The following is a 27690-nucleotide window of genomic DNA, read 5'->3' on the forward strand; positions in this document are numbered from 1 at the left end:
CAGAGCACAGCAGTGATCTTGAGCTGCTGGGTGCTTTTTTTTAAAACCTTTTATGTGTTTGGGACAGGGTTGTACTATGCAGCTTGGACTCATAGTGATGCTCCTGTCTCAGCCTCCCTAGCACTGGGATTATAAGTGTGTGCCACTATGCCCAGTTTCAGTGGCTGGCTCGGTGCCCGGGGCCAGCACAGCATGTGGTAGCGGGGATCGAACCCGGATCCTTGCGCTTGCCAGGCAGGCGCTTAGACCACTGAGCTGTCCCCCCAGTCCTGCCTGGTACTTTTGCTATTTATAATGTGCTTTTTTCCCCATGGAACCGGGGATTGAACTCAGGCTCTTGTGCTTGCCAGGCATATAGTGTGCTTTTAAAACATCTAAGAATGACTAGGGCAGGTGTACTCACCATGCAAGTGGGACTGACCATTCCCAGGTACCCCCGCCCCAGCCCTTTGCTGTTTTGTGTCTCCTCTCTCTCTGCTGTCACGAGTGTGACCATCCCTGAGCCTCCAGTCTCCTCAGCCAGACTGGATGGTTACAGCAGCTTCTCTGGGCTTGCCTGTTTTCACTTTTCTCATTACAGCTAGAGTGATATTTCCAAAGTTCAAATCAGATAATGCCGTTGTCCTTAAAATCCCCTTCTTTGGGGCTATTTGCTTCTGTAGCTTCATTTACTCTAGCAGACTTCACGTCTCTGACCATCACGTCCCTGCTCCTCACGTGGCGCGGTCTGACCCAGCTGAACCTGCAGTTCCTTCCGTTCCTTCCTTCCTGTTTGATTTATATGTCCCGTGTGCCTCTGGCCCTTTCCACATGCTGGTTTCTTTGCCCGGGACATACTTTTCTCTCATATCTATCCCTTGGCTTACTTCCTCTTATATTTAAAGCAGGCCTTCGCTGGAGTGATTTATTCTTTCAGAAAACCTGTCCTCGGGACACTGAAGCCCTCTTTGTCTCTTTACCATGTTGTAGAGGAACTTTATTTAATGATGTCTAAACTCCCTGTTAGCAGGGTCTTGTATCTTGTTATCCATTGCACCTGCGGCGCATGTTACATCGCATGCCACATGCTACATGGTGCGTGGGAGATTCTTCAGAAATCCTTCTTGGGTAAATCAGTGAACCAGTGAACAAAGTCAGTAAGTGTTCATGAGTATTATGCTGAATGTTGTGATGGACAGAGAAGTGCGCCACGGGGTCCTTTTCTAGAAACTGTGGTTATGTAGAACCTAAGTGGAAGCCACAGTCCATACGCTGTATAATTAGATGCTGACTTGTCTGATGCAGGGTGTTTATTTTTTGTGTTTTAGGAAAGGGTCTACAGGGTGTTCAGGGTCTCACTACTAGGTCGACTCGTAGTGATTTGCCTGTGTACAGCCTCCCAAGAGCTGGGATTACAGGCGTGTGCCACCACGCCCCAGTTTCAGTCACCGGCTCAGTGTGCCCCAGGGGCGAGGCCAGCATGGCAGGCCTGGGGATTGAACCCCCAGCCCCTAAGCCTGCTTGCAGGCACTTTAATCCGCTGAGCTATTTGGCTGGCTCTGATACAGGGTTTTTAGAAGAGCAAAATTTGTGAAGTATGTGGCTGTTGAGGGGACCATGTGGGAAACAGCACTGGCTGGGTACTTAAGGAACAGGCTGTGCTCTGGAGGACGGGCTGCTTCCACTCTGTGTTCCCTTGAGCTCGACTGTGCCCTTCTCAGAGCAGAGAACGACTTAGCTTCTCATTCGTGTGGCCGCTGTGGCCTCTGCACCTCTCCGACTGTTTCCTGCTGCGTGAAGCCCTTGACTCAGGAACGAGTTCCATTCGGAGAATGCTCCGAGGGCGACTGGAACATTCCATGCGCGCAAATGCAGTGTAGGCCCAGCGCAGCGCGCAGCTTCCCGGCTTCCGGGCATCCTGGGCTCCGACTGAGCCCCGGCCGCCTGCACCCCGCGCTGAGCAGTGAGCACTCAGCAGTGCAGCGGTGACGGTGTCCGCAGACACGCGAGCGACTTCCGCAGCTGTGAGTGCTCACAACAGGAGGTCGTTCATATGGGGGAAGGGTCACAGCTTGAGTGTTGGTAAGCAGGGGATTTCTGCACTGTGTAGGCTTGTTACTCCAGAGACACTTTCTTCCTTAGTAGCCTGGACTCTTCGTCTTCCTTCCATGGCCTTAACCAGGTGAGCAGTGGTCAGCCGTCACGGCAACCTGCCGCTCGTTATTACAGGAGGACGCTCAGCCTGTCTCGGTGCAGGACAAAAGCCTCGAGCTCCACGTTAGACGTGGCTCTGCAGTGCTGAGCTTTGCGTGAGAGGGAATTGCTGAACACTGGCGCATACAGCCTGGGAGCTGGCAGGAGAGGCGGGAAAGCGAGTGGGGAAGGAAGCCGCGATGACACCGCTTGGTGCTTCTCTCTCCAGAACCATTTATTCTGGCTTCAGAACTCCAGTCCTGCCTCTGATCGAGTTAGTGCAATAATCTGGGAAGGAAACGAGTGCAAGAAGACAGACATGTCTGTGCTGGAGATCAGCGGCATCATCATGAGCCGGGTGAGCGAGCCGCAGAGCTCGGGGTGCCTAAGCGAATCCACTTGCTGATCCGGAGCCCTCAGACAGCGGTCTGATCGGCGATGGAAACCGTGCTGACCGCGCTTTTCCTTTTTGCTGGGCCGGGGATTGAATCCAGTTCTCGGCAGTCTTGTTACCACTGGGCTGTGCTCCCAGTCTCACGCCTCTTTTTGAAACTCAGATACATATTTTAAATTTTGTAGGCACAGTCTTGATTTGGCAGTGTTTTTTTGGTTTGCTGCACACAGTCTCTGTTAGCATGATCTTGTTCAGGTATAAACAGCTCTTACCTTAGCTTGGCATGAGCCGTAGGAAGTCGTAAGGCCGTAGCTGTTCTTCTCCCTTGGCATTGGGTATTGAACCTCGGACACTGCGTGCTGAGGGCATGGCTTACCCCTGCGCTCTTTGCTCAGTTTTGCATGTTATTTTTATTTGTACTTTGTTTAAAATGTGTTTCTAATATTTCAAGTAGCATTTGATAAATGCTTCTCACATGTTCATTTTATGCAGTAATGATGAAAATTTTAAATCCCCAGGTTAATGCATACCAGCAAGGAGTAGGTTATCAGATGCTGGGAAACGCCGTCACCATCGGATTGGCATTTTTTCCTTTTTTACATCGACTTTTCCGGGAGAAGAGCTTTGATCAGCTAAAGTCCATCTCGGCTGAGGAGATTTTGACCCTCTTTTGTGGGGCCCCACCTGTTACACCTGTTGTTATTTTGTCTATAATTAATTTTTTTGAAAGATTGTGTCTTACTTGGATGTTCTTTTTTATGATGTGTGTGGCAGAGAGAACATATAAACAGGTCAGTGGACAAATAAATAGAATTCCCTTCATTTGGTATCATATCCCATTGAGTTGCTTTTAGTCTCTTCATTTTGGTAACTGGGGGGTTACCATTTGTGTTATTGAGTGTTTCCAAGTTACACGCTGTAATCTGAAATTCTGCCAAACCCTGCGTGTGGCAGTAGCTCCTGCTCAGGATTTGCATCTCAGTGTGGCTTTATTGTTTTTTACTCACATTATATGAGGGAGAGAGGGGGGAGAGACAAGTGAGTGTCACGTGAGAAATTTATTGAAATTTGGTAAGTTCTAGATTGATGAGTATATGTTTATATTGGTGATATGCATAAGAAATGTGGTTTTGTATGGAAAAAGAATTTGAAAGCAAGCCAAAAAGAAAAAAAAAGGAAAGAAAGTAAGCCGGAAGAATCACGGATCGACATCTGAGTTTGTGCACTTGAGGACTCACGAGGTTTCCAGAGTGTGTTCCTTACAGGTGGCAAGTGTCCCGTTCTGTGAAGCAGGATGACGCACGGCACGCGCTTTGCGGGCAGCCGGACAAGGAGATGCTCAGACTTCACCGTCTGTCTTAGTGATTACTGATAAGAATTTCATTCTTTTTTAACATTTAGAAAATCCTGGAGATACTGTTAATAGTTGTATGAATGCAAAGACCAATATGTGCTTTTCCCTTTGTGATTTTTTTTTTTAACCTCCTCTAGAGATTTTTATTTGCAAAACTCTTCAGTCATATTACTTCTGCCAGAAAAGCAAAGAAATATGAAATACCTCATTTCAGACTTAAAAAAGTGGAGAACATTAAAATATGGCTCTCTCTGCGCTCCTACCTCAAGGTGAGTTGTATTCGTTTAACAGCAGGATGGATGTACGAGTATGTGTAGCACTGAAGTCGGCAGCAGCGGTCACTCGCTGAGCAGGGTGGCTCTGGGTATTGGAGGGGATGTTGGGCTGTGCAAGTTGGATGTGACATAGCTGCAGAACTGCAGGAGTGAGTTTTAAAAAGGTTTAGAAAGAGAAAATTTAAGTTTGTAGCAGAGAGTGTTAAGTATTACATCTCTTGACTTGGGAAATACGGAGCTGGAGATACATACAAATCAGTCGACTTAGGGCATGGACTTCAGGGCTGCGGGTCGAGAGTATCAGAAATATTAAAGTCCTGCGTCAGAAACTTGCAAGCATTTATTTTTGTGGTAGTAAAATTCAGAGTTCACTGGAAGGGCTGTTGCTGTCTTGAGTGGGACCCAAGCACTGACGCCTGTGTCCTCCCCGCAGAGACGGGGTCCACAGCGCTCCGTGGACGTGGTGGTGTCTTCTGTCTTCCTGCTCACGCTCTCCATTGCTTTCATTTGTTGTGCCCAGGTAATGTTGCTTGTGGGTTTCAGTGGAAATTCTGTCACAGGGTTAACTTCCTGGATTAGGCCAGGCAATTAATATGTGTAAGTATAAATTTTAAAATGTTTCTTTTGCAATATTGAATACTTGTTAATTTTTCTAATGTAAATTGATAATACAGATAAATGTGAAATTCTTTAGGAATTTATGTTTAATTTCGGTTAGCCAGTTTTGACCTCTATAAAGGCTACCAGACTGATATTGCCAAACAGTGACTTTCCAGGCGCCTCATTCCCTCCACGTGAGTTGTTGTCCTAAGTCCTTTCCTTCTCAGTCACTCACTGCACCGTGGGTCAGGCGTTGCTATGTTTAACCCACGGGTCATAATCTGTTACTACGCTGACTTGGCCAGCGGGAGCCCCGGGATGCCACTTCCCATGTCCTCTGTCCTCAGTCCTTCTGTTCTCTCATTACAAGGAGTCTCAGGCTTCTCTTGCTTTTTCCCCTTTATTTTGTTCAGCTCAGTCTTGCTGCAGTAGAAATCATTGGCTGCTCTTCAGCCTGGCACTGTGTCCAGGCTCCCTGTTCCACTGCACACATTTCCAGTGATCGCGTACTCCAGCAGCACTTGGGAGCTTTGATTCTGCTGTTCTTGCTGCATATTCACCGATCCAAGTTTCTCAGTTACATTACTGAAGCTACCTGTATCCTCACTTACTTTTTTTGTCTGTTTATTCTGTCCACCAGCAGTGAGGGTGTGTTCAAGTCTACTGTGATTCTGAGTTTACTGATTTTCCCTTTTATGTATTTCAGGTTTTGCTTATGTCCACAAGGCTGTGTGGGTTTAGGACTGTTATTTCTCTTCTTGGGACTGTCTTTTTTTTTAATGCTGGGGATTGGATCCAGGGCCTCGTGTGTCGTGCAAGTGCGGTGCTGCTTAGCTGTGTCTCTCGGCCTTCTTATTTCGAGATACAGGTGGGGTCTTGCTAAGTTACCCAGGCTAGCCGCCTTCACCTCGGAGGAGCTGGGATTATACATATGCACCTCTATGCCCACCTTGGGTTGACTTTCATGTCCTTTGGGGTGTGTGTGTGTGTGTTTTCTGAATGTGGGATCCATTTCAGGATCACGTCGCATTTAGTGCTCAGCTGTTTTTATTTTTGCATTTTATTTTTACCCTTTTATTTCCTTATGTTTTAGGCATGTCTCTTATAATCATCATGACCTTCTTGATGGCTGTTTTTTAAGCCAGCCTCCTGGTCTTGGTATTTTAGAGTGTCTTGTTCATTTAAACTTAATATAGTTGCTGCAACTACAAACGCAGTTTGTTTCCCGATTGGTCTGCTTGTTAATTTTCCTTTTTCTCATTTGTCTTGTCTTGTTTTTATTTTTATGTATTTTGTCTTCTTGAGACAGGGTCTCCCTCTGCAGTTCAGCTGGCCTCGAGCTCACTTTGTAGCCCAGGCCAGTCTCGAAATCTCAGTGATCTTCCTGCCTCAGTCTCCCGAATTACAGTCTCACGTATTACAGGCGGGAGCCATCACCTCCAGCTTTGTCATGTTTTTATTAATCAAGTATTTCTTAGTGTTCCATTTAACCCTCACCACTAACTTGTTTTACATTCTTTTACTGTTATTTTAGTAGTAATGTCAAGAGATTGAGTAATAAAATGATTGACTTTTATGGTTTAAGTTACTGATAGTCTCCTTGATAATGTGAGGGTCTCAGAACACTTTATCTCATTTACTTATTTTTTGTTTTGTTGTTTTTATACCCACCCCCCCACAAGCCCCAAAGGGTGATTTTTTTTTTTTTAGTCAACCATTCATTTATATTTACCCACATGTGTATCATTTTGTTGCCTTTCTTGTATTTTTTGTTTTCCAAGATTATTTTCCTCCTATTTCTTTCTTTCTGTTTTTGCGGTACCAGGGATTGAACTCAGGACCTTGCACTTGGCAAGTGCTTATTCTCCTGAGCTATCTCCCCGGCCCAAACTTTTTTTTTTCTCCTGTTTCTTTATTGAGTATATACTTTAGTGCCAATCTGCTAGTGGTAAGGTCTCTGGTTTTGCTTATTTCAAATGTCTCACTTTGATCCTTCAAAGGCATTGTTTACTGGGAATAGGATTCTAGGTTGCCTGTTGGTTTGGGCACATTCCATATTTTAGTGTCCTTGTGGCTTTTTTTTTTTTTTTGTATTGTATCCTTTTCCCTTGGCTTATTTTAAGAATTTTTCTTTGCATTTCACTCTCTGTAGCCATATGATTGTATCTTTGCAGTCTGTGTAGGCAGCTTGATCCAGCACTTCTTGGCCGGGCTGGGCCTGGGTTGCTGGGGCTGTTTGTTGCTCCTGATTATAACTAGTTGGCTGAGTTGAACCTGAGCTGGACTGAGCGAAACATATTTTCTCTTTTGGAAATTAGAACACAGAACCTGTGATATTGGTGGAGGACTGTGGAGAAGGCAGGCCACGGGGGTCCTTGAGGCCAGAGCGTGCTTCCTAAGGAGAAGGAGCTGGAAAGGACTCAGGACTTGTGCCGTCTGGGTGGCATTGGGTTTCTGCCCGAGATCTCTGTATATTTCTGAATGATTTAGTTGCCTTGATTAGGCTGTCTTGAATAAATTTCTTTAGTTTTGTGTCAGAAACATTTATCCAAAGACTTGGTACACCGTGGGCATCTAATAAATGGTAGCCGCTGCTGCTGCTTGTAGTTTGGATTCAGAAAACTGATCTAAGGACTTCGTAGTCACACAGTGGAAGGGCCACATGGCTTTGGCACCTGATGAAGCTGGTACAGTTTTCAGACAGTGGTCATCACGCCTGCTGCAGCTGGACACACACTTAGTTTATTGTGCTTCACGCACTGTGTTTTCCTCTTCTGGTACTTTAAAACTCTGGCTGTCTTTCATGAAAAGGAAGCAAAATGTAGAGAAATACACAATTAAATAGATGATATTTATGAGTATTAGGACTTATGCTTTGAATGTGAAAATATTGAATTCCTAAAAGTATTTTTCAATTGATAGAACGAAGCAGTAGTTGCATGATTTTTAAGGTGCATCATAAACTGAACTCTTCTTGGCCCTCTGCTAGGTTCTGCAGGGACACAAGACTTTCCTGAACGATGTTTATAACTGGGAGTTTTTGATCTGGGAAACGGCTTTACTGCTTTTCTTACTGCGCTTGGCCTCACTGGGGTCTGAAACCAATAAGAAATACAGCAACGTTTCAATACTACTTACAGAGCAGGTACGTGTGGGCCTGGCGGCGGGGCCCCTGCTTATAGCTGGCATCTGCGGCGTGTTCTCAAAGCCGAGCGTTCAGGCCCGCTCCAGCTGAATGGCCTCCTGCATCCCTGTGCTCTTCTGCCATTGTTCCCTCCTCGTAATGGGCCCAGCACCCACCCCACCTGCCCCCGGGAGAGGGACAGCCACGATCTAGTGAGTGGAAAGTGTTTCCTGTACTGTAAGGATGAGATTGGTGGTGGTGGAGCTTGCTTTTAACATTCTGTATCAAATATTGGCTCTTTAGAATACTTGTCTTAGAATATGTGTAATAAGCTTGTTTTTCTCCTTTTGGGGGGGCTTTTCTTGAATTTTGCTTGTTTCTGTATTAACTATAGAATGCATTACTATTGTTTGGAAAATATTCTCTACTTTATGAGTAGATACTAACACTGAGAACAATACTAGATCTTTAATTTGTTTTGAGACAGGGTCTCACTATGTAGTCTAGGCTGGCCTTGAATTTACTGTGAGGACCAGGCTAGCCTCAGAGTCACTGGCATCCTCCTGCCTCAGCCTCCCAAGGGCTAGGGTTATGGGGATGCACAACACCCAGCCTTGAGAAACGTTTCTCATAAATACAGAGTCCATAAGGTAATTTTTTAAAATTTTGATTGTAATTTTGAGTTGACCCATAAACCTTTTAAGAACCCTTGGAATCTCTCTTTTTTAATCCTTAAAATTACAGTGGAGGGTTCTTTCTATAATGGGAAAAATTTCTTATTTAGAAGCAGCTATCTTCTTAATTTCTATAAGTGTTTAATTGAAGATATTGGATTATTTGGGGCACTGAGATAAATACAGGTATTTTTCTTTTGGTTTGTTTTTGTTTTTGTTTTTTTTTGCGGAACTGGGGATTGAACACAGACCCTTGTGCTTGCCAGGGAAGCAATTATTCTACTGAGCCATCTTCCCGGCCCCTAAATAATACAGTTTTTGAATCAAGGAGTTTATCTGCTAAAATTATTACATTGTAAGTCAAATTTTAAAATTTATTTTGATGTTTGAACTGATTCATTACTTTTATTTTTCTTTACTAAGTAGCTTTTATTTTATAAGGGTAGTTGATTAAGGATGGGAACTAGGGTATCTGACATCTTTACAGAATAAGCTGCTGGAAGTTCAAAATTTACCTAAAACATGATCCTTAGCATTTGGTGGATTTTGTGCAGTACATGTGTGTATCTTTTTTTCTGTGAAATTTATCTTTCTATTTTTCCCTTAGATTAACTTATATCTTAAAATGGAAAAAAAGCCAAATAAGAAAGAACAGCTCACACTAGTAAACAATGTATTAAAACTGTCCACCAAGTTGTTAAAAGTAAGTGATAGCTAACAATATACTTTTACTACCAACTGAATTCGCTTCTTCTCTGAGCAAAGAGCAAATCCTGGATGGTGCCCACGGGGCAGGAGGCCCTGGGGGAGACTGGGGCCAAGGCCTTCGGGGCCAGAACCGAGCGGGTGGGTGGCATGGGCAATTTCCTGGTGGGGAGCTGCCTCTTTCCTGGCCACCAGGAAGTCCGAGAGCGCTGGCGTTTTCATGGGGCCGTTCCTCTAGGAGAGCTTTTGCCTGTGTAAAGACCAGCTGTGCTGCCCCCAGAGACCATGCTGGTTGTGTGGGTCCCGGGGTTTGCCCTCTGGGGAGTGGCCTAGGGACCGTTATGGTGGTTGCCTCACCACTGTGTGCAGGAAGGAGCTGGGCAGGCCTCCTGGGACAGCCCAGGTCACTGGCTGCCGCAGCTCTGTGTCGGTGGCTGCCTCCCCATTCCCAGAGCCACCAGCGTGGTCCAGGTCCCTGAGCCCAGAAGCTGCTGCCAGGGCTGGTGTCCACCAACACTCGACGGCGTGTCACCAAGGCCATGTTGATGCTGTTGCTAAAACCTGCAGCTGTCTCATTTCTTCTCTGGAAGGACAGTGCTTTTGAGGGTGCTGTTAGGAACTTACTGACCAGGGCCTGTGCGCCCACCCGGTATTCCTGGTATTCCTCGCAGGGGCTCAGGTACCCACATGGCCCCACGTCGTGTTTTTATACAAGAAAAAGAAAGTGAACTAATCTCATTTTTTATTAAGCAAATCAATGCTTTGCGTCTTAGAAGACCTTATAACACCTAGATACCAGGCTGTATAGACTCAAAATACCAACAGGATGGTTTGTGGTTAATAACTTTCTAGGAAAAAAATTTCCTTTTTGTTATCCAGGTTCTGAAGAGTGCTGATGTTGGTCACATTTTTTATATTGCTTTTATTTGAAACCATAAATGATTGTTCAAGTTAAAAAAGTGTTGGTCCTATGCCACAAGTGACAGAATACCAGTAGACTGAGAGGCTGAGACAGGAGCAGCCCAAGTTTGACTGTAGCCTAGGTAACTTAGCAAGATGCTGTCTCTAAAAAATACAGGGCTAAGGATGTAGCTTGCACGAGGCCCAGGGTTCAGTGCCTAACACTGCAAAAGTAAAATAACAAATGGCATGGAAGAGCAGCTCCGGATTTATTCTGGAGTGTTCCAAGGTAGTTCTGGAATGTTAAGGAAAGAGAGCCTTAGACAGTCGTCTTCACCCAAAATTGAAAAAACAGCAAGAAATTACTGATAACTTTTGAAAAACTGAAAAATTATGACTCATTTTAGTTCTTTCATGTTTTTGTAGGAGCTGGACACGCCATTTAGACTCTACGGACTGACAATGAATCCCTTAATCTACAACATCACAAGAGTGGTTATTCTTTCTGCTGTCTCAGGAGTTATAAGTGATCTTTTAGGATTTAATATAAGAGTAAGTGTGATTGCCACAGGAGCGGCTCAGACCTAAAAGGACTGCGCAGTAATCTGCCTTTTGCACGTTGTGTGGGCTGGCGGGCGGGGAAGGCCGCGTAGAGCAGCAGGGTGCTGGGAAGCGGGGTGCTGGGAAGCGGGCTTCGTTGTTCTACCCACGTGCCGTAGACTCAGTGAACAGAAAGATCAAGTTTGCATTTTGGGTGGGTACCTCGCGCTGGGCAGGCTCTCGCTTGCCTAGGGAGGTATAAGGTGGTACACACAGGGAGAAGGAACGGAAGCCAGTAACAGGAGGCGCAGCGGGTCGCTTGTGAGCCTGGAAGTTTTTCTCCATGATAGTCTACGTTTTTCTTATGGGAAGGGTTTTTGGTTCATAGTCAGTGAATATACCTTTAAATCCTATCTACCTGTCTTAAAAGTAACTTCCTTGTTGTTTTTCCTAGCTGTGGAAAATTAAGTCCTAAGCCGAGCCCGACCTGCACCCCACCCCGCTGCATCGGCGCCGACCCCCCGAGGAAGGAGCGGCCGGGCTGAGCCCCTGGCCACGCGTGCGCATGCGTGGTGGCGCCGAGGGCCGCGCCTTTCGCTCCAGGCTGTGCATGTTACAAACCTGGTTTTCAAACTGTGCAGAGTTGCAGACCAGAGACTGTTACAGGAACACAGGAGCAGTTTTCTAAGGAAGCCTATTCTGGGCACGTTAATGCTGTGGCAGTTACATGTATGGAAGGTCTTTCTGGGTAAATATGGTAGATGCCCAAAGCATGAAACAAACACCTTTTTACTGGAAATACGGAAATTCAGTACTTTTCTATTACAGTCTATAATATTGGAGATTTCTTTTCTCTATCAAAGAGAGTCAAACTATTTTAGGTGGAATCCAAATAAAAACCTTTACTGGAGAGTTTTAGTTTCTAGGCATCTTTATTTTGGCTGAAGGGAGAAAAATATTTTTAAGTTGTCATTTTCTGTTCATCTGGGGAAAAATCTTTAATTAGCTTGACTTTTGAGTTAACGCTAATAAGTAAAGTTGTTATCATGCATGTAATATCCTCAGTAACTCAACCAGAGAAATTTGAAGTATGTATTTATTGTATGCTCATCGTATGACATAGTTTCCATGTTAATATATTGTTTTATCTGTCTGTCATGGAACTTAATGTATGCAACCCTCAGGACCATTTCAGGTCCTCGGTGTCTAATCCGAGCCACGGGGCCTTTGATGGTGTAGGTTCTCTCATCAGCATCTCCTATTTGCATACATGTATATATGCTAATGGCAACTCCAGCGTTCCCGCTTAGTTACCTGCTTTGAAGAACATCTTGAGGCTCAAGAACCTCTTGAAAGTCTGAACATTTTAATTATAAGATTTTGTGAAGCCTGGTTATTACTGTAAAGCATGTGTTCAATTACCAGTATATTGGTAGTACATATTCTATATGCAGAAATATTTGTGTGGCTTAAATGTACATTTTTAAAGCTAGGAATTGAGAAGCCTTGGCCTTGCCCCTTACTAGTGTCATAATCTGGGACAAATGAACATCCTTTCATCTCAATGTCTTCACTTTTTTAAAAGGATAATAACTACTTAATAAGGTTGTTAAGGTTGAGATTATCCTATAAGGTACCTAGTACTGAGTGTAAAGTATGTAGCATTTAGTCAATAAACATGTTATTATTAAAGTCCCTTGGGTTGAGATAGCTCGGTGGCATAAGTGCAGGCACAAGGTCCCAAGTTCGAGCCCCTGTACCTAATGCTTGGAAACCTTGCGCACGCCGTGGCATACACGTGTGATCCCAGCACTGGGGAGGCTGCAACAGGAGGATCACTATGAGTCCAGACTGTGTAGTGAGACCCTGTATCAAAAATAAAGTCCCTTAAAAATTTCACTGATAAGATTCTTAACCCTGAAGATAAAAACATAAGCAAGGTTGCTGATTGAAGTGAATCATCAAAAACATGGAGCCATTCTAAATGCTACGTGGCAAATACAACTTTTTAAATAGTAAAAGCTTATCACAGTAATGTATCTGTAGAAAGAACTATTTTTTAGTGCTGTTTCAGTGTCTGAACTCATGACTTAGAGAAACTTGGTTTTATGATTTTCCCCAAGAGCAGCGGCAGCTGCCTCAAATCCAAGATTGAGCTCAGTGCAGATTTCACATGAAGAAAGCTGACGTCTTGCCAAAGTAAAGCTGTTCTCTTTTGATCTGCTACTTTTGCACCATGAATTCCAGCAGGTACTCTTCTGAGTTTCTTTCCTACCCATTTGCTGGTGTGTAGTTAAATTATTTTTTGACTGGGTAAAAATCCAATGCAGATGGAGTTGATCATTTCAGAACCTGGGAATCACTTGGCTCCTCCTCCATACCGCACATCCAGTCACCCCAAGTCTTTGGATCTCTTCCAGATGTTCTAGTCAGTCCACTCTTTATCCCCCTGCCACCACCCTAGTCTAAGTTGACGTCCTTTGCTTTTTGAACAAGGTTCTGATACTTCTGTTCTTATAGGACAGTCTTATTAGGTATATGGCTTTCCCTCCCCTTAGCATGATCCATTCTTGTCAGAAAGGAAGTATATCTTAAGTTTTGTCATTTACAGTCCATTTTCTTTGCAAATTTGCTTTGAAGATAACCTGGAATCCTTTTAGCAAGGTGCACAGGCCCACTCTGAGCAGAAGTAGTTTTGGAACCTGACTTATACAAGTACTTTGGCTGGCTGAACAGTGTAGGTGTAAAGATGGAGCGGTTTCCTTGCTTCCTGGATTGGGTTCTCTTGCTTGCCTCATTTTTATCATTTGATTCTTTTTTTTTACTCATAAGATTTTTATCTTTACCACAGAATTTGTGTAAATGTGTATTAGAATGGTTTTTGTCATGGGCTTTTGTCTTTTTTATGGTTTATTAGACTTATTGAAATTATGGACTTGTAACTTACATATTTTATATTTTTACTTTGTCATAGTAGGAAATATGACATTCCTTAAATAATTATTTATATTCGGTCCTTTTCCTCGAACCTGAATTTACATATGTGTTAAGCTGCTTAAAGTTAAATCTTTTTCTCACTGATGTCACTTCTTCTGGTCTCCTTTTTAACTTTGTCTCGTGTCTTGCATTGTACCTTTAGTTTCTTTAGCTGAGTCTTGTACTGATTTGAATCCTATCTGATTTTTACCTATAAAACACTGATTTTGGTCTTCTAAAAAATAGCTTACACACCTTTCCTAATACACCTTTTTTCTCTGCCTTGTCTCACATAGTAAATATATTTGTCATCAAAGTAGTAAACAAGGACCTAAAACCCGGCTCATTTGGGGGTTTTGATTTCTGGATCTGAGGCTACATTTTCCTTGTTGTAACATGTAAACATGCTGCGAATATTATGGCTGTGGTGTTTACCTTGTTGGGTGTTTGGTCGTGTGTGTATTCTTTTTGTAATCATTTAAATGTTCGTGAGCTTTGGTTTTTGAAACACCGTCAGTACCGGCCCCTGCTGGCTCGGAAGCTCTGGTAGGCCGAGGGGCCGAGGCGCGTCGCCGCTGCTGCCGCCTTCCCAGAGCCTTTCCTCCCTGCTTGGGAGCGCCAGCTGTTTCCAGCCCTGCGTGAGCTTCGCTTTCTGCCGTGGTTTGGCGATACTGGGGATTGAACTCGGGACCTTGCGCTTGCCAGGCAAGCGCTTATTCTCCTGAAGTCTCTCCCTTCCGCCTGCTCTCGGCTACCTCCGCCTTTGCGGGCGCGCAGCAGTGCTCGGGAAGGCTTCCGTGGCGCCCTCTGCCTTGCCGGAGCTCTCCTCTCCGTGAAGGGCATTTTCTGCGGTTCGCTGTCAGCCCGGCCCAAATGCCCGGTTCTGTCCTTGAGCTCAGCAGACCTCGTGGCTGTTCTGAGTTCGCCCTGTATACACTACAGCCTAGAAATTACCTCAGGGCACTCCCGAGGCTACGTTGTTTAACTCTTTTGTCCTTTGATGCTTGCTGTCTGACATCAAATTTGCTTTTTTTAAAAATGCTTTTTCATTCTTTAAGTGTTCCCTACCCTAAAGCCAAAGGCTTCACAGTGTTTTGTTAACTGTTTTGCTTTTAGTTTTAGAAAGGGTCTTACTGTGTAGTTCAGGCTGGCCTGGTACTATATGTAGCCCTGGTTGGCCTCAAACTTGAGGGGATCCTCCTGCCTCAGCCTCTTGGGTGCTGGGACCACGCCACACCTGCCAGTTTTAGCGTATGTGCTGCTGAAGCAAGCAATGCACCGCCACATTAACAGTGTCCGAGGGGCTGGGGAGCTGGCTCAGTGGGATAAGCGCTTCCCTGGCAAGCGCACGGGCCTGAGTTCAATCCCCGGTTCCGCAAAAAAACAAAAACCCCTAAAACTGCCCGTGTGCGAGGTCTCCTGCACTTTGCCGTGACCTGGGCTGGATGCGGAGCCACTGTTGCTTCCACCATCGCCTACCGCGGTTCGTTCTGCAGCCGCGCAGGTCATCGCCTTCAAGCCTTTCCTTACTGGTTCTTCTTCCTTCCCAACCTCACCTCCTTACCTTCGCATCCCACTTGGCCTCCTGTCGCGCTGTCCCGCTCACTGTTGGGCCATGCAAAGCATCAGAGCGCGTTTTATTAGCTCTGCCCGGGCTGGCCGCTGCTTCGCTCCGTTGCCAGTTCCTTCACCGAGCTCCTTGATAACACAGCTAGTCTGTTGGTTTCCTTCAAACCGTGTGCAGGATGAACCACCCTCAAGTCTCTCACCATCCGTGTACCTTGCGGTAGGACGAAGAGTCGTCACTTGGGGTGCTGCTCCCCGCAGGGCTTTTGCAATCCTGGTGTAATCACTTCTAGGAGCTTGTGCCTCTGACCCGCAGAAGCCGATGAGAAATTACGCCAACGTGTGAAAACAGGTCAAGCTCTCCGTAACTTAATTGGAATAGTAATAACTGTGGACGTGTAAGAAAAATAGCTGACTTCAGCTTTTAATCTGTTGTATTGAGGAAAATTATCCTGCTTACCATTGCCATGGAGCGCCGATCTACAAACTTGCTAGATGTGTAGACTATGGCCCCTGGATAAAATGTTTGAAAAGCTGAATAATGAAATACCTGACACATGATTTTCTTGACTTTCAGGGACATGTAGAAAGATTCTGAATATAAGGATCTTTTACCGAGTACAAGTTTTTTATTTTTAATTTTTTTAACTTTTGGTTATGGTGTTTAGAGGTAAGAGGATCTATGCACTGTAAAAATAAACTTCTTTCAAATTAATGGCACTGATTTTGAAAAAAATTTTTAGGCCTACACACTCATTGTTAGGCCACATGGCTTTTGTGCATATAGTAGGATTTGGGTAGATCAAAAAGTAAATTCATTACACTTAATCTAACTTATCCATGTATTGACTAGTCATTTTAAGTAATGTTTTGCTTCTTGAAGTTATTGGCACCCACGTCGAGCGATGAAGCTGGCGCGTCACAAATGTGAAGTAGCTTCATACCTTCCCTGTGGAGCATCTTGAGCCTGTAAGCTGCCGTAAAATACTGCCCAGATGAACCAATGGTTGCCCTTACAGTAAGGAAAAAAGAATCTTTGGATTCGTGAACTTGCTAATTGTTTGGCTTGCTTTAATGTTCTAAGAGACACCTCTGCACAGGATTCTTTGTTGACATGGAGTAAGGCTAACCTGTAGCACTTCTGTTTTTGTATTTTAATGTACTGTGAGAGGGATTCACGGGTTCCTGTGGAATTCCATTCCTAGTAAGCCTCCATACTTCCTTATGTTAATGCCACTTGAATAGCAACATTAAAAACATATCCAAGTTAATGAGTTTCATACAGTAACAGGCTTCATATAGTAACTATGGCATGCTTTAAATAAAGTATGTCTTGCTGGTACACGCTAACAACAGAACCAGAGAAGTCACCTCGATACGGAGGTTACTATCTTACAAAGACAGATGGCTTTAGGCATTGGTGCATGCCATGGTGATGTATGAAGTTGCTCCGATGTATTCCTACCAGACCGGAATGTCACATTTTGTGACAAGTCTGTGTTTACACCAGTGCTCTTCAGTTCCAGGAACATGCTGTGGCTAAGCTCCAGCTTAAACCAGCACACTGTCAGATACTCCTTGCCTTCTTGAAATCTTAACTCGGTGAGCAGTGACATAGTAAAATGGAACGCTTCACTGGCCCACATGCCTTTTATTCCTGTATGGAAATAGCCTGCCAATGTCCTTTCCTAATAGCACGACAAACTCATGTAAAAAGAAGCCGAGTGCTTTGGTGCAGGGCTCCGGAATAGGAGCTGGCCTTGCGCGAAGCTGCTGTGATGTAGCTGTCTGAAGCCAGTGCAATATGTCACAGTTTCCCAAAACTTGGGCCACGTCTTTCTGGGCTTGGGGGTGCTGTCTTGCTTTTGCTGTAACGTATCGTCTTAGGGGGCCTGGGAATGAGGGAACTGAGTTTTAAGAGTGAGTTCATGCAGTGGCAGGAAGAAATTTAGCTTTCTCAAAAACATTCAACCAGCCAGGGTCTTAAAGTAGGCTTTACATCTTGATTCCATGTAACTCTTAGTAAGAATAACACTAGATTGCCACAATCCTTGACTTTTTGACAGGACTTACTCTGTAGCTATACAGTAATCCACTAACAGAATACTAAGACTGTCTTCTCTCCCTGATAGTGTTAGAAAGGTTAAACAAAATTTATTTTCTTTACAATGAATATATTTAACTTCTCTCACGTAAGTATAAAAGTCTAGCTGTATAAAGAATCTTCCTGCATGTAGGCTCCCCCCCCCCCCCCGAGCCGGGCATTGAACTAAACCAGGCAAGTGCTTATTCTACTGAGCTATCTCTCCGGCCCCTTAGGAACTTGAATGTTTGTAACTTGTAGGAACAAAATCTTTTTTGAGAATGAGCTGCACAGGTAGAAAGCAACATAAGCAAAGCTGAAAGTCAAAGAATCTAGTACATGAACTGCTTTTTGTTTTCTTTTTAATATCTATATAAAAAATAACGAGCAATTTACAGATCTTTCTCTAGTCGAACCTCAAGTGTATATATAAAGGTACTGTACATATATAAACATTTCCAACCAGTACATCCATGGTTTTGCTCTGCATTCCAAGGCCACGTTGCTAAGTCTGCATATAATCAGTACAGTGACAGGGTACTTAGGGAAGAGCCACACCAGACAACACAGGACATCAAATTTATGTCACAGGTAACGATAAAAATAGGATTTGTATCACTAATCGTGGACTAGGGAAAATAAATCATTTCTGGTACTAAATTATTAGCATTTATTCAAGCCTCCTAATTTTTCTCTATTCAAGTAATTACAACAGATGGGTAAGTCCTGGATGAAAGGGGATTTCCAGGCTCACTCTGGAAGCATGTGCGATCTACAGGGGCTGATAGTTGCTGTATGAGTGTCACAGTCAGATTTGCAGAGGGACAGACCCGGATATGATGCGTTTCTGGACGAAACTGGAACAACAGGATGAGCTCAGGGAGACAGAACAGTATGTTTAAATACTCCATAAAATACTCTGACGTTGAACGTGTGCCTTGATTGCAGATGCTACTGAATGCTGCTTCAGGGGTTTGTAGGGCCTGGACCTATTTGTGGACTTAACTATATATATCTTCCGGCACACATCTTTAGTTAGACTTTTTAAAAAGAACTCTGAAAAGGTGGACAAGCTAACAGATGTTTAGTCTCCCTTTCTTGTTTCTCAATAACAAAGTGAATGCAACTAAAAGTTAAAGACCCAGCGCCTGCTGTCTACCATGCTCGTCCCGACTGCTGGGCTCGGGCTCCTGCCCCTTGAGCTGGGCCTGCGTGTGGCGGCGGACCGTGAGTAAGTCCCTCGCACACTCTGTATAATCATACTCTTCGAATATGTCTCTCGTCTATTAAAGACTGGCGATTTTCGTGGTAGATACAACCCCCGTGCCCGGGAGCAGACACGGGCAGTTTCTCTCTGGCGCACGGTGAGCAGCCCTTCTGCACGCTGCTCCGGCTGCACAATGGGAAAGGTGACCTGAGGGCCGGGGACTGTCTGGGTAGCACAGTCGTCAGGTGAACTCTGCTGCTCAGCAGGGCTTTCTCTTTGGAACCTTCAGTTGTACCGTCTGCAACAGTTACTTGAAACACCCTACCTAGCCAAATTAAAATAAAAAGCTGTAAGAAAGCATTGGTTTGACCTTTTGCTTTAAATTAGTGATGCTTGGGAATTTACTTTTAAACTGGGACTCCACCAGCAGCTGCTAGACGAGAAGCTACCAGTCTCGTCTGCAAGGACACGGTGTTTCTCTGGTGACATGCAACATGCTGTTGAGAGCAGCGCCTTCCAAGCCACACCTGTTTCATTATTTCGGAAATGATCTGAGGATAGACGAGCTACGGTAGACATCTTGGCACAAATACAAAGGGAGTTGCGACCTCCCTGTGAGCATCAGCATGTCGCTTGTCAGACACTCGCGGAGACAGTGGGCAGCCTCACAGGGCAGGTCAGCCGAGCGTAGGCGCAGCCCCTTCCTGAGCGAGGGAGGGCAGCCAGCCAGGATGGTTGGCTCTCAGCAATCCTACAGGGCCTTCACGCAGCCTAGAAACTAGATGCGCAAATTAAAACGTACTTAGGTGTTTCAGAATTTCTGGGGAAAAAATTACTTCCTGGAAAAATGATGCTAAGAAAGAGGACAGCTTATTTTTCATTTTATGCTGAAAGTTACAAGCGTTTCTCAGCCACGCCAGTCGTGCCTGGGACTTTATTTGCGCTCGGCACCTTCCAGGGCCCTGGAGTTATTGGTGTTTTCTTAACTGGAGAGCTCCTTTCAGGCTTGAACCTTCCGCTCTCCTTGCATTTGTCAGCTGTCTCTACCTCTTTCCCTCTGTGATCTTCTGTTTTATTTAATACCATCTTCTCCTCAGGTTCCTGTTTCAGCTTTTTTTCTGTTTGGATGTTCTCTCCTATTTTATCTTTCCCAGCCCATGTTTCTCCTCCGGTCGCTTTCTTTCCTTTTTCATTTTCAGACACTACTCTACTAGTGGTGTTGCTGGTCTTTTTGGAGGCAAGAGACTTTTCATCCATCCTCTTGCTTTTTTTCTCTGGAGACCGTGCCCTGTCTTTTCCCAAGTGACTCTGCTTCACGTCTTTGCTGATCACACCTGATTTTTCTTTCCCATCTGGGAGCTGCTCAGCAATGTCACTAGCACGGCCTGCTACTCTGCGACTCTCCCCTTCAAGTAATTTGGCTTCAGCATTTGACAAGTCTTTGCTTCCTTCCAGCGTCTGCTGCTGCTTCTTGGGGCTAGAAGAGCGTCCTCTGCTGTTTCTGTAATGGTTTTGTCCAGAACCTGCCCTAGCGTTGACCTGACATCTTTTCCTGGGGCTGAGTGATCTATCCCGAGGTCTTCCTTTAGGGTCATTTTTTAGAGGACTGGGAAGCTTTTCTAAATGTTCCTCTGAATAGCGATGACCTGACTTTTTGGGACTAGCAGATCGGCCTCTTTGTGCAGCACCATTTTCCACTCTTAGATTTTTCTTGTCACTATGCCCATGACTGGTGGGTGGGTCCCTCTTATTCACATTCTTCTGGAGAAGAGGCTGACTTTCATTTAAAGTGCTTTTCTTTTCAGGTACAGTGTCCGTTGATTCTTCTGCCTCCTCACGTATCTGAACTCTCACTAGAGAATCCGCAGTTACTGGCACATGAGGCTCTTCAAGTGTGGAAGCAGAACGCGAAGGTGGGGCGGATGGTGGCTGCTCATCATAAATCACGCGGGAAGATGGAGGATTATTAATGTCCCAGTCGCCTAGAAGTGATTTGAGTGGAACACGATTACATTTTAGAATTAGAAGTAGAGCTGCAGTTCTGAATTCTGACAGCCATCTGAACTGTGCTGACTGCATAAACAGCCTGCGTACGTTACACAGTCTATCCATGTTTACATCTTTCTCCAAACAGGCAGATGTTTACAGACATCTGTTTGTACACAAAGGGTAGGTTTTTATACACATAATGCTTCACTTTTATAATTTTGCATAATTAGTGAGATAATATATAAACTGTAAGTTCTTCATTAGTAAAGTCCAATCAGAAAGCGATAAATAATAAAACTGGACCAAATTACCTGGTCCTTGAGGCTAAGTAAGGTGTGATCCATGGACCTACTGAAATCACTAATAAAGGAGACCAAACTGTGGTAACGAGAATGAGGTTCATGGGCATTTGTAAATAAATTTCTTGCACATAGCTATCAAATTTAATGTCAAAAGGAGACTGAAAAGTGCAGAAGATGGAAATAGATGTATTTAATAGCATCATTTTTAATTAAAAAGAAAACAAAAGAAGGAAATGATTTATAAGACATGCAAATTTACCAAGTCTTTTTAAGGAAAGACCAAGAAAAGCCCTGAAAGCCTTAATGTTGCTCAGGTTTCACGTAGGAGCACAGACCGGAAGGAGCCAAACCTGAAGAAGGAAGAGAAAAAGCCTAGGACTATATGAAAAAAAATCAGCTCAGTTAGCAAAGGTGTCACTGGGAATGTATGGTCTATAAGCAGATGGTGGAAGGTAACACAGAGAACTACAAGCCACGAGGGGACTGCGGGAGATTAAGTCTACGCTCGCCCTACAGAAGGCCTGCGAGGGGGCAGGGACCCCAGGAGACAGGACCAAGTGCATGTGCTTCTGCCTTTCCCGTCAGGCTTATGCCCCAGCTCGAAAACACACAGTGAAACCCAGCAAGTTTAGGACCAGTCCAGGAGCACAGACTTGGGCCCGAGACCTAGCGTCGTACCTCCAGGCAGGGCGACAGCAACTTGTTCTTGATAAGTGACTGGCAAAGCCTAAAGTTCTTATGGTGTCAACTCATTAAGAGAAACATCTTACTGTAAAGAAGTAACACTGGTTGGCAGTATGTAATTAACCAAGGATGGGAGATAGAGTATTTAAGACATTTTAAATGTTTTTTATGTCATTTAAATTGTTCACCTCTAATGTTCTTATTCCTCACAAGCACATTTCTCTACAAAAGCACTTTATACTTGCTTTTTTTAAAAAAAATTTTATGCTTTCTGATGAAATCTAAATACATTCTACTCCAACAAATGGAAGTCATTCTGCTTTAACAATCCTGGCATTCATGTGTGATTTAGCTAGGAAAACACCCAAATAGATCCTACTTTCCTTCTGCTGCCCCTCCCTAACACACACCCTTTTACTGTAGTAGATGTTTAGCAACTTTACTTACCATGGTCAGGTATCAAGCCAGTTCCTGGCCTCAAAAGAAGAAGAACTTTATTCCCACCGGCCTGAATAAGCTCAATTGCTCGAGTATGTGTGATGCCTTGCGTAGGTTCCCCATTGATTTCAACAATCTGGTCACCAACCTAGACAGTCATAGGAACAAGATGAAACTGTGTCACCTTCAATCCTGCTTGTGTCAAGCCTAGTGCGCTCCAATCTTGCTAAGTGATTCCTGAAGTCTTTAATTTACACAGCGTGTTGTACTGTTAGAGTTTACATAGGGACAGGTGGCAGCAACAGGGTGAGGCGATACACAGTTTTACTTTATATAACAATCCTACATGGGAAAGTTTCACATGGTTACTAAGTCAGGATCGGGGCCTTGAAATCAAGAATCAAAGTCAAGCCCCACACATCACTAAAATAAAAACCAAAAAACCCTTCTTTCTCTAATGTGTGAGGCCTGTATTAAATGCCTAGGATTAGATGGGGGGGGGATCCAAGTTTTCCACCTACAGTTAAGCAGGAAAGAGAGAAAATTTCTGAAGCCAAATGAAACCACAAAGTTGTATCTGAATGAGCAAACTGTGACGAGTACTTTGAAACACGAGCAGAAATCAATTTCTACCACCTCCTCTGGGAGAACTGCCCCGGCTCTGTGCTACCGCTGGATCTGGTCCATACGGGAGGCCTTAGCTAATGACGAATATAATTCTGAAAGAATGAAGCTTGGTGAACAGGCTGATACGATTACTTGTTTCTAACCAGTGACTGGCTCGCAGTGAGTGAGTGATGTTAGTGGGAAAGTATTTCCCTGGAAAACATAAAAAGAGGGCTCAGAAGAAGATGCTTTAGTACCACTGTTACTTACTGCCAATAATCTAGGCATCTCGGGGCTGGGGAGATGGCTCAGTGGAATAAGCGCTTTCCTGGCAAGCACAGGGCCTAAGTTCAATCCCTCGTTCCGCAAAAATATCTAGGTATCTTAAAAGGCAAAGGAAAGATGGAAAACCAAGTATACCTTTTGCAGAGGACTTGATTAAAGATGATGATGTTAGTGATTTCAGAATCTATTTCAGGGTGATGTGCAACTGAGGACACTGATTTCAAAATAGGACTAAACAATGGAATATTATTAAAAGTCCAAAAAGCAAATAAATACTTATGATATTATGAAACCCAGAAGTAATAGAACAGGACTCAGTAATTATGTGACAGAGCTCAGTGGGCACGTCTGGGCCTAGAGACAGCCTGGGCTGCAGAGGCCACGTCTGGTTCATTCTGCTGTCCTTCAGCTCAGCGGCCTCATTTTCCTCCTTGTTAATGAGAACAGTAACTACCTCCCGAGGTCAGGGTTAGTGAGGTACAGGAGAGTATACAGCAACCACAGACAAATGTTACTTTTCAAGTTATAAAGTGCATTAGTATGAAGATTTAACTGTATTTAACTATATTTTACACTTTATATAATGCAAAATATCACGTACTGTATTTGAAAAAGATGCCAGTAGTGAAGGATATCAGAAACAAAACTGATGGATTTAATGCTGCTGTCACGTGAATGTCCTCCTGAGTCCCCACACTGGAAACTTAACTCTCAGAATTCTATGTTAATGGTGTTGGGGGTGGGACCTTAGTGTGCTCTGTGGGGTCCAGCTGCCTCGGGCCTGCGTGCTCCTCCACGTGGGATGCCGTGCAGGCCTCCAATCTCGGCACGACGCCCCATCACGGTGCACGCTTGGCCTGGGCCTTCCAGGCCTCCAGACTGCGGGCCAAATGATCTGTTTCCAACTCTCAGGTTTTCAGTTATGATAACAGGAAACAGAGTAAGCCTGATACATAAAACAAAAAGAACTAAAAAAAAAAAAAAAAAAAGACTAATGCCTTAAAATAGGTTCGAGAAAGGTAATAAAGATGGCTAACAACACAAATCCCCAGTTACAGTAATCCACAATAGCTCAGTGAAACAAGAGCCCATGCCTCCATCTCCCACAGCACGGGACCCTGCTTCAGGCGCAGGAGGCGGCCTGGCTTGTGCTGGGCAGAGCTTAGGAAACATGCTTGCGTCACAGGTCAGTTCAATCACACCGGCTGAAACTCACCAAACCTGTTTGTAACAAGCTGCAAAGGAAACTTGTAATTGAACAGATTTGCCACCAGGTGTCATTTTTGTTTAAGATCAAATCAGAGGAAAGGAAGGAGCTGGGGCTTTCAGATGTCTTGGGGGACGAGTTCTGTTCTGAGCCACACAAAACTGAAGATTTTTTTAAAAGGCACCTGACAGGGAAATGTAAGCATTCTGCTGAAATTTTAAGTTGCTTTAAAATTTAAATGTGATAAACATAAAATGGAAACAGGTTTTGATATTCAAATTCAGTTTTTTTTTTTTCCAAATTTTTTTTTTAATTTTTTATTTATTTGAGAGAGAGAGAGAGAGAGAGTGGTGTGTGTGTGTGGCCAGCTCAGCCCACCAGGGGGCGGGGCTGGCTGGCATGTGGTGCTGGGGGATTGAACCGCGGTCCCTGATGCTTTGCCAAGCTTGTTCTAAGTAGGTGCCTTAGACCACTGAGCCATCTCTCCAGCCCCTCAAATTCAGTTTTATGTTGAAAACTAAAATTATGAGGGACAGATGAGGGAAGAACAGAAAAAAAGGAAAAAAATGAAATAGAATCAAAAGAAAAGACAAAAGCACGTGGCTCCAGTCTCAGCTGTCTGGGAGGCTGAGGCACAAAGACCACCTAGCACAGCCCTATTCAGTGAGACCTTGTGTCCCCCGAACGAACACACACACACACACACACACACACACACACACACACACACACGGTGGTGCTGGCTGGTTGTGGTTGCACATACCTATAACCCCAGCACTTTGGCAGCTGAGACAGGAGGATTATTTGGAGTTCAAGGTCAACCTGAATTACATATTAAGACCCAGTCTCAAAAATAAGGAAAACATAAACAGAAAACAGCCACAGGCCTGGGAGATGGCTCAGTGGAATAAGCGCCTATCTAACAAGTGCAAGGGCCTGAGTTCAATCCCCGGTTTCGTCAAACCCCCCCCCAAAAAAAAAAAAACAGCCACGAAAAATACATTTATCAAATAACATTTCTAAGACACGGCTTGCATTATCTTACAACTGACAGAAAAACCACCTCCCAATGAAATCAAATCTAAAGGGACAGAAACCAAAGCCTGACGTGCCTAGTCATCTCAGCAAGTGCCTCAGTCTCCCCAAACCTCACTTTTCAGTCTGTGTGGGGATACTGCGATCTACCTCAGAGACCGAAATTGATACAAGGGAAAACGTTGCCTAGAAGACAGCAGACTTAATATTTTCTAAATCTAATCTGATTCTGCTTTGTGTTAAATATCTGTCTGAGAAAGCTAGATATGGTGGTGCATACCTGCAATCCCTGCAATCTGGGAGGCTGAGGCAGGAGGATCACAAGTTTGAGCCTAGCCTGGGCAACTTAGCCCTCAGTGAGATCCTATCTCACAATAAAAAGGGCTGAGGAAGTCACTCAGTGCTAAAGGCCCTGGGTTCAGGTGTAACACTCTTTAATACAAACTTTTTCTATTCAGCTGGTTCTCACTCCCTTACCCTGAACACTTCTCTAAGCTTAATCAGATCCCCGTCATTTTACACCAGTCCTTGAGATTGAACCCAAGGGCTGTGCAATGCTGGGCGAACACTACAAGCTGAACTTGAGATCCTCTTGCTCCACCCTCCCGAGGTCCTGGGACTGCATGTGTTAGCACTGTGTCTGGCGTTGGTCATTTGCCTTTCTAGTTTATTTAGTTAAATGAAACAAGTTCTTTTCCCTGATGCTTATGGATAGTAGAGGGGAGAAATCTGAAGTTGGATAGTAAGGGGAAGACTACCTAGAATTTACATTTTTTTTTGTATATCTAACTTAATAGCAGTGAGTTACCTATTTTTAAAACTTGAGACAACATTGGGTATGGTGGCACATGCCTATAATCCCAGAACTCTGAGAGGCTGAGGCAGGAGGATGTGAAAGTTCAAGCTTAGCACATACACAGTGACTCAGCGACTTAGCAAGACCTTGTCTCAAAACAAAAAATGGAGAAAGGGTTGGGCATGTAGCTCAGTGTGAAGGCCAAGGGTTCAGTGCCCTATCACAAAATAAAAAATTGAGGACAGCAATTGTCTTCTATTTAGGACTCTAATTAATAGAGATGAAGGAAGAACCAGATCTCAGCCCTTTGGGTCTGCAGTGCCCTGTGCAAAGCTGGTGCCTGAGAGCTGAGAAGGCCTACAGGAGAGAATCACGGATGTGAATTTAGTCCTTCAGATGCTACGGAGGGCTGAGAGACTTGGAACCTTCGCCTCTGGTCACCTCTACAGGCAGTGAAAAGGAAAAATGTAGGACCCCCAGGGTCCTACCGGCCAGGACCCCGATTGTGGACTCTAGTTTGTCTAGTGCAGCAGGCTTTAAGCCTTCACGTGCACCACCCGCCAAAGTGTTTATTTCCACTTACACTTTTATCTTATGATAAAATTAAGTGATTTGTTTTTCACTGCACAAGCAATTCAGTCAGTGCCTGTCTGGCCTCTTTAGAAGTGTTTCACACCGCTGCCCTTTCCAGGCCTTCCTGAACTGGGAGCGGATGCCGTCACACACAGTGGCTCCCAGGTAGAGGAAGGTGTCCACCTCTGGGCCTCAGTTTCCCTGTGCTCTCCCAGCTCTCAACTCAACAGGAGCTCAGCAGGTGCCCGGGCACCTTTGGGGCTTTCTGTGGGCGCAGGGGAAGAACCCAGAGCTCATTTTTTCTTGGAAGAAACTAAAGATTCTGTTTTATCCTGGCTTTCTCAAGACGTAATAAGATGAAAGTATATTTTATTAATCCATTTACCCTCAGATGCTGGCTAAGCAAGTGCAAAATGACTTTGCTTTTGGGGGTGCAGTGGGGGTGGGGCATGCCAGGACAGCGCAAGGCCTTTTCAGCTTTGTCATGGAAAAGCTGTTCTGTTTAGGACTGAGGCTTCCCCAGTGCCTCTGAGTCAATTATCTGTAGAAGCTGTGGGCCTAGAGCAGGGCAGAGGCGGACAGCGCCACTCACGTGAATCCGGCCGTCCTTGATGGCAGGCCCGTCCTCGGCCAGGCGCAGGATGAACAGCCCCATGTTGTACTCCTTCCCGCCGCGCAGGCTGAAGCCGAAGCCCCGCGGGCCGCGCTCCAGCTCCACCTGGCAGCAGCCCAGGCTCTGCGGGAGAGAAGGGCTGCTCATGGAGTGCTGAGTGCGTGGCGCAAGGGCTACCTGTACCGCGGCAGGCAGCACTACAGCCGGCATGCGTTTCTGTACCAGAGAGCGCCAATTTGGGTTGAAGGTTTTAACTTCTACTAATACACCCTAAGGATTGCATACTTTGTAGTTGGTTAATGTACAATAGAACAGAATTTTAGAAAAAGCTTCCTTTAAAAAAGTTTAGACTATGAAAAATGGACAAACAAAAGTCTCCTATTTTAATTAGCTACAACATGATGTGCTTGGAAAGTACTTGATCACAGGGTTAATTCTGTTCCCAGAATACTTTTTCCTTTTCTTAATATCCTCTCATGGAAGCTAACCAAGTTTCAAACATGGCAGGTCTGCCAGAATTATTAATTTTGGAAACAGATTTACCTGAGAGCTTATTTACAATAAAAACCACCCCTGTGAGTGGCAGAGCAGG

At 44.6% G+C, this 27690-nt stretch overlaps 2 protein-coding genes across 3 annotated transcripts in view; one reads left to right on the forward strand and one right to left on the reverse strand.

Moving 5' to 3' along the window:
- Positions 1-12563, forward strand: part of Phtf1 (putative homeodomain transcription factor 1) — a 58390-nt gene extending 45827 nt beyond the window's left edge. For both annotated transcript variants that reach the window (XM_004641698.2, XM_004641699.2), the window contains 8 exons: positions 2402-2530; positions 3085-3357; positions 4058-4189; positions 4629-4715; positions 7785-7940; positions 9201-9296; positions 10625-10750; positions 11193-12563. In XM_004641698.2, coding sequence (XP_004641755.1) covers positions 2402-2530; positions 3085-3357; positions 4058-4189; positions 4629-4715; positions 7785-7940; positions 9201-9296; positions 10625-10750; positions 11193-11213 — 1020 coding nt within the window. In that variant the 3' untranslated portion in view covers positions 11214-12563. The remainder of the gene's footprint in view (positions 1-2401; positions 2531-3084; positions 3358-4057; positions 4190-4628; positions 4716-7784; positions 7941-9200; positions 9297-10624; positions 10751-11192) is intronic.
- A 5145-nt stretch (positions 12564-17708) lies between these two features.
- Positions 17709-27690, reverse strand: part of Magi3 (membrane associated guanylate kinase, WW and PDZ domain containing 3) — a 253253-nt gene continuing 243271 nt past the window's right edge. Inside the window, exons 19-21 of the mRNA XM_004641696.2 lie at positions 27078-27221; positions 21993-22131; positions 17709-20552 (exon numbers count right to left, since the gene is read on the reverse strand). Coding sequence (XP_004641753.1) covers positions 19465-20552; positions 21993-22131; positions 27078-27221 — 1371 coding nt within the window. The 3' untranslated portion in view covers positions 17709-19464. The remainder of the gene's footprint in view (positions 20553-21992; positions 22132-27077; positions 27222-27690) is intronic.

The sequence above is a fragment of the Octodon degus genome, unplaced genomic scaffold (genome assembly GCF_000260255.1).
Source record: "Octodon degus isolate 3935 unplaced genomic scaffold, OctDeg1.0 scaffold00140, whole genome shotgun sequence".
Taxonomy (NCBI): Eukaryota; Metazoa; Chordata; class Mammalia; order Rodentia; family Octodontidae; genus Octodon; species Octodon degus.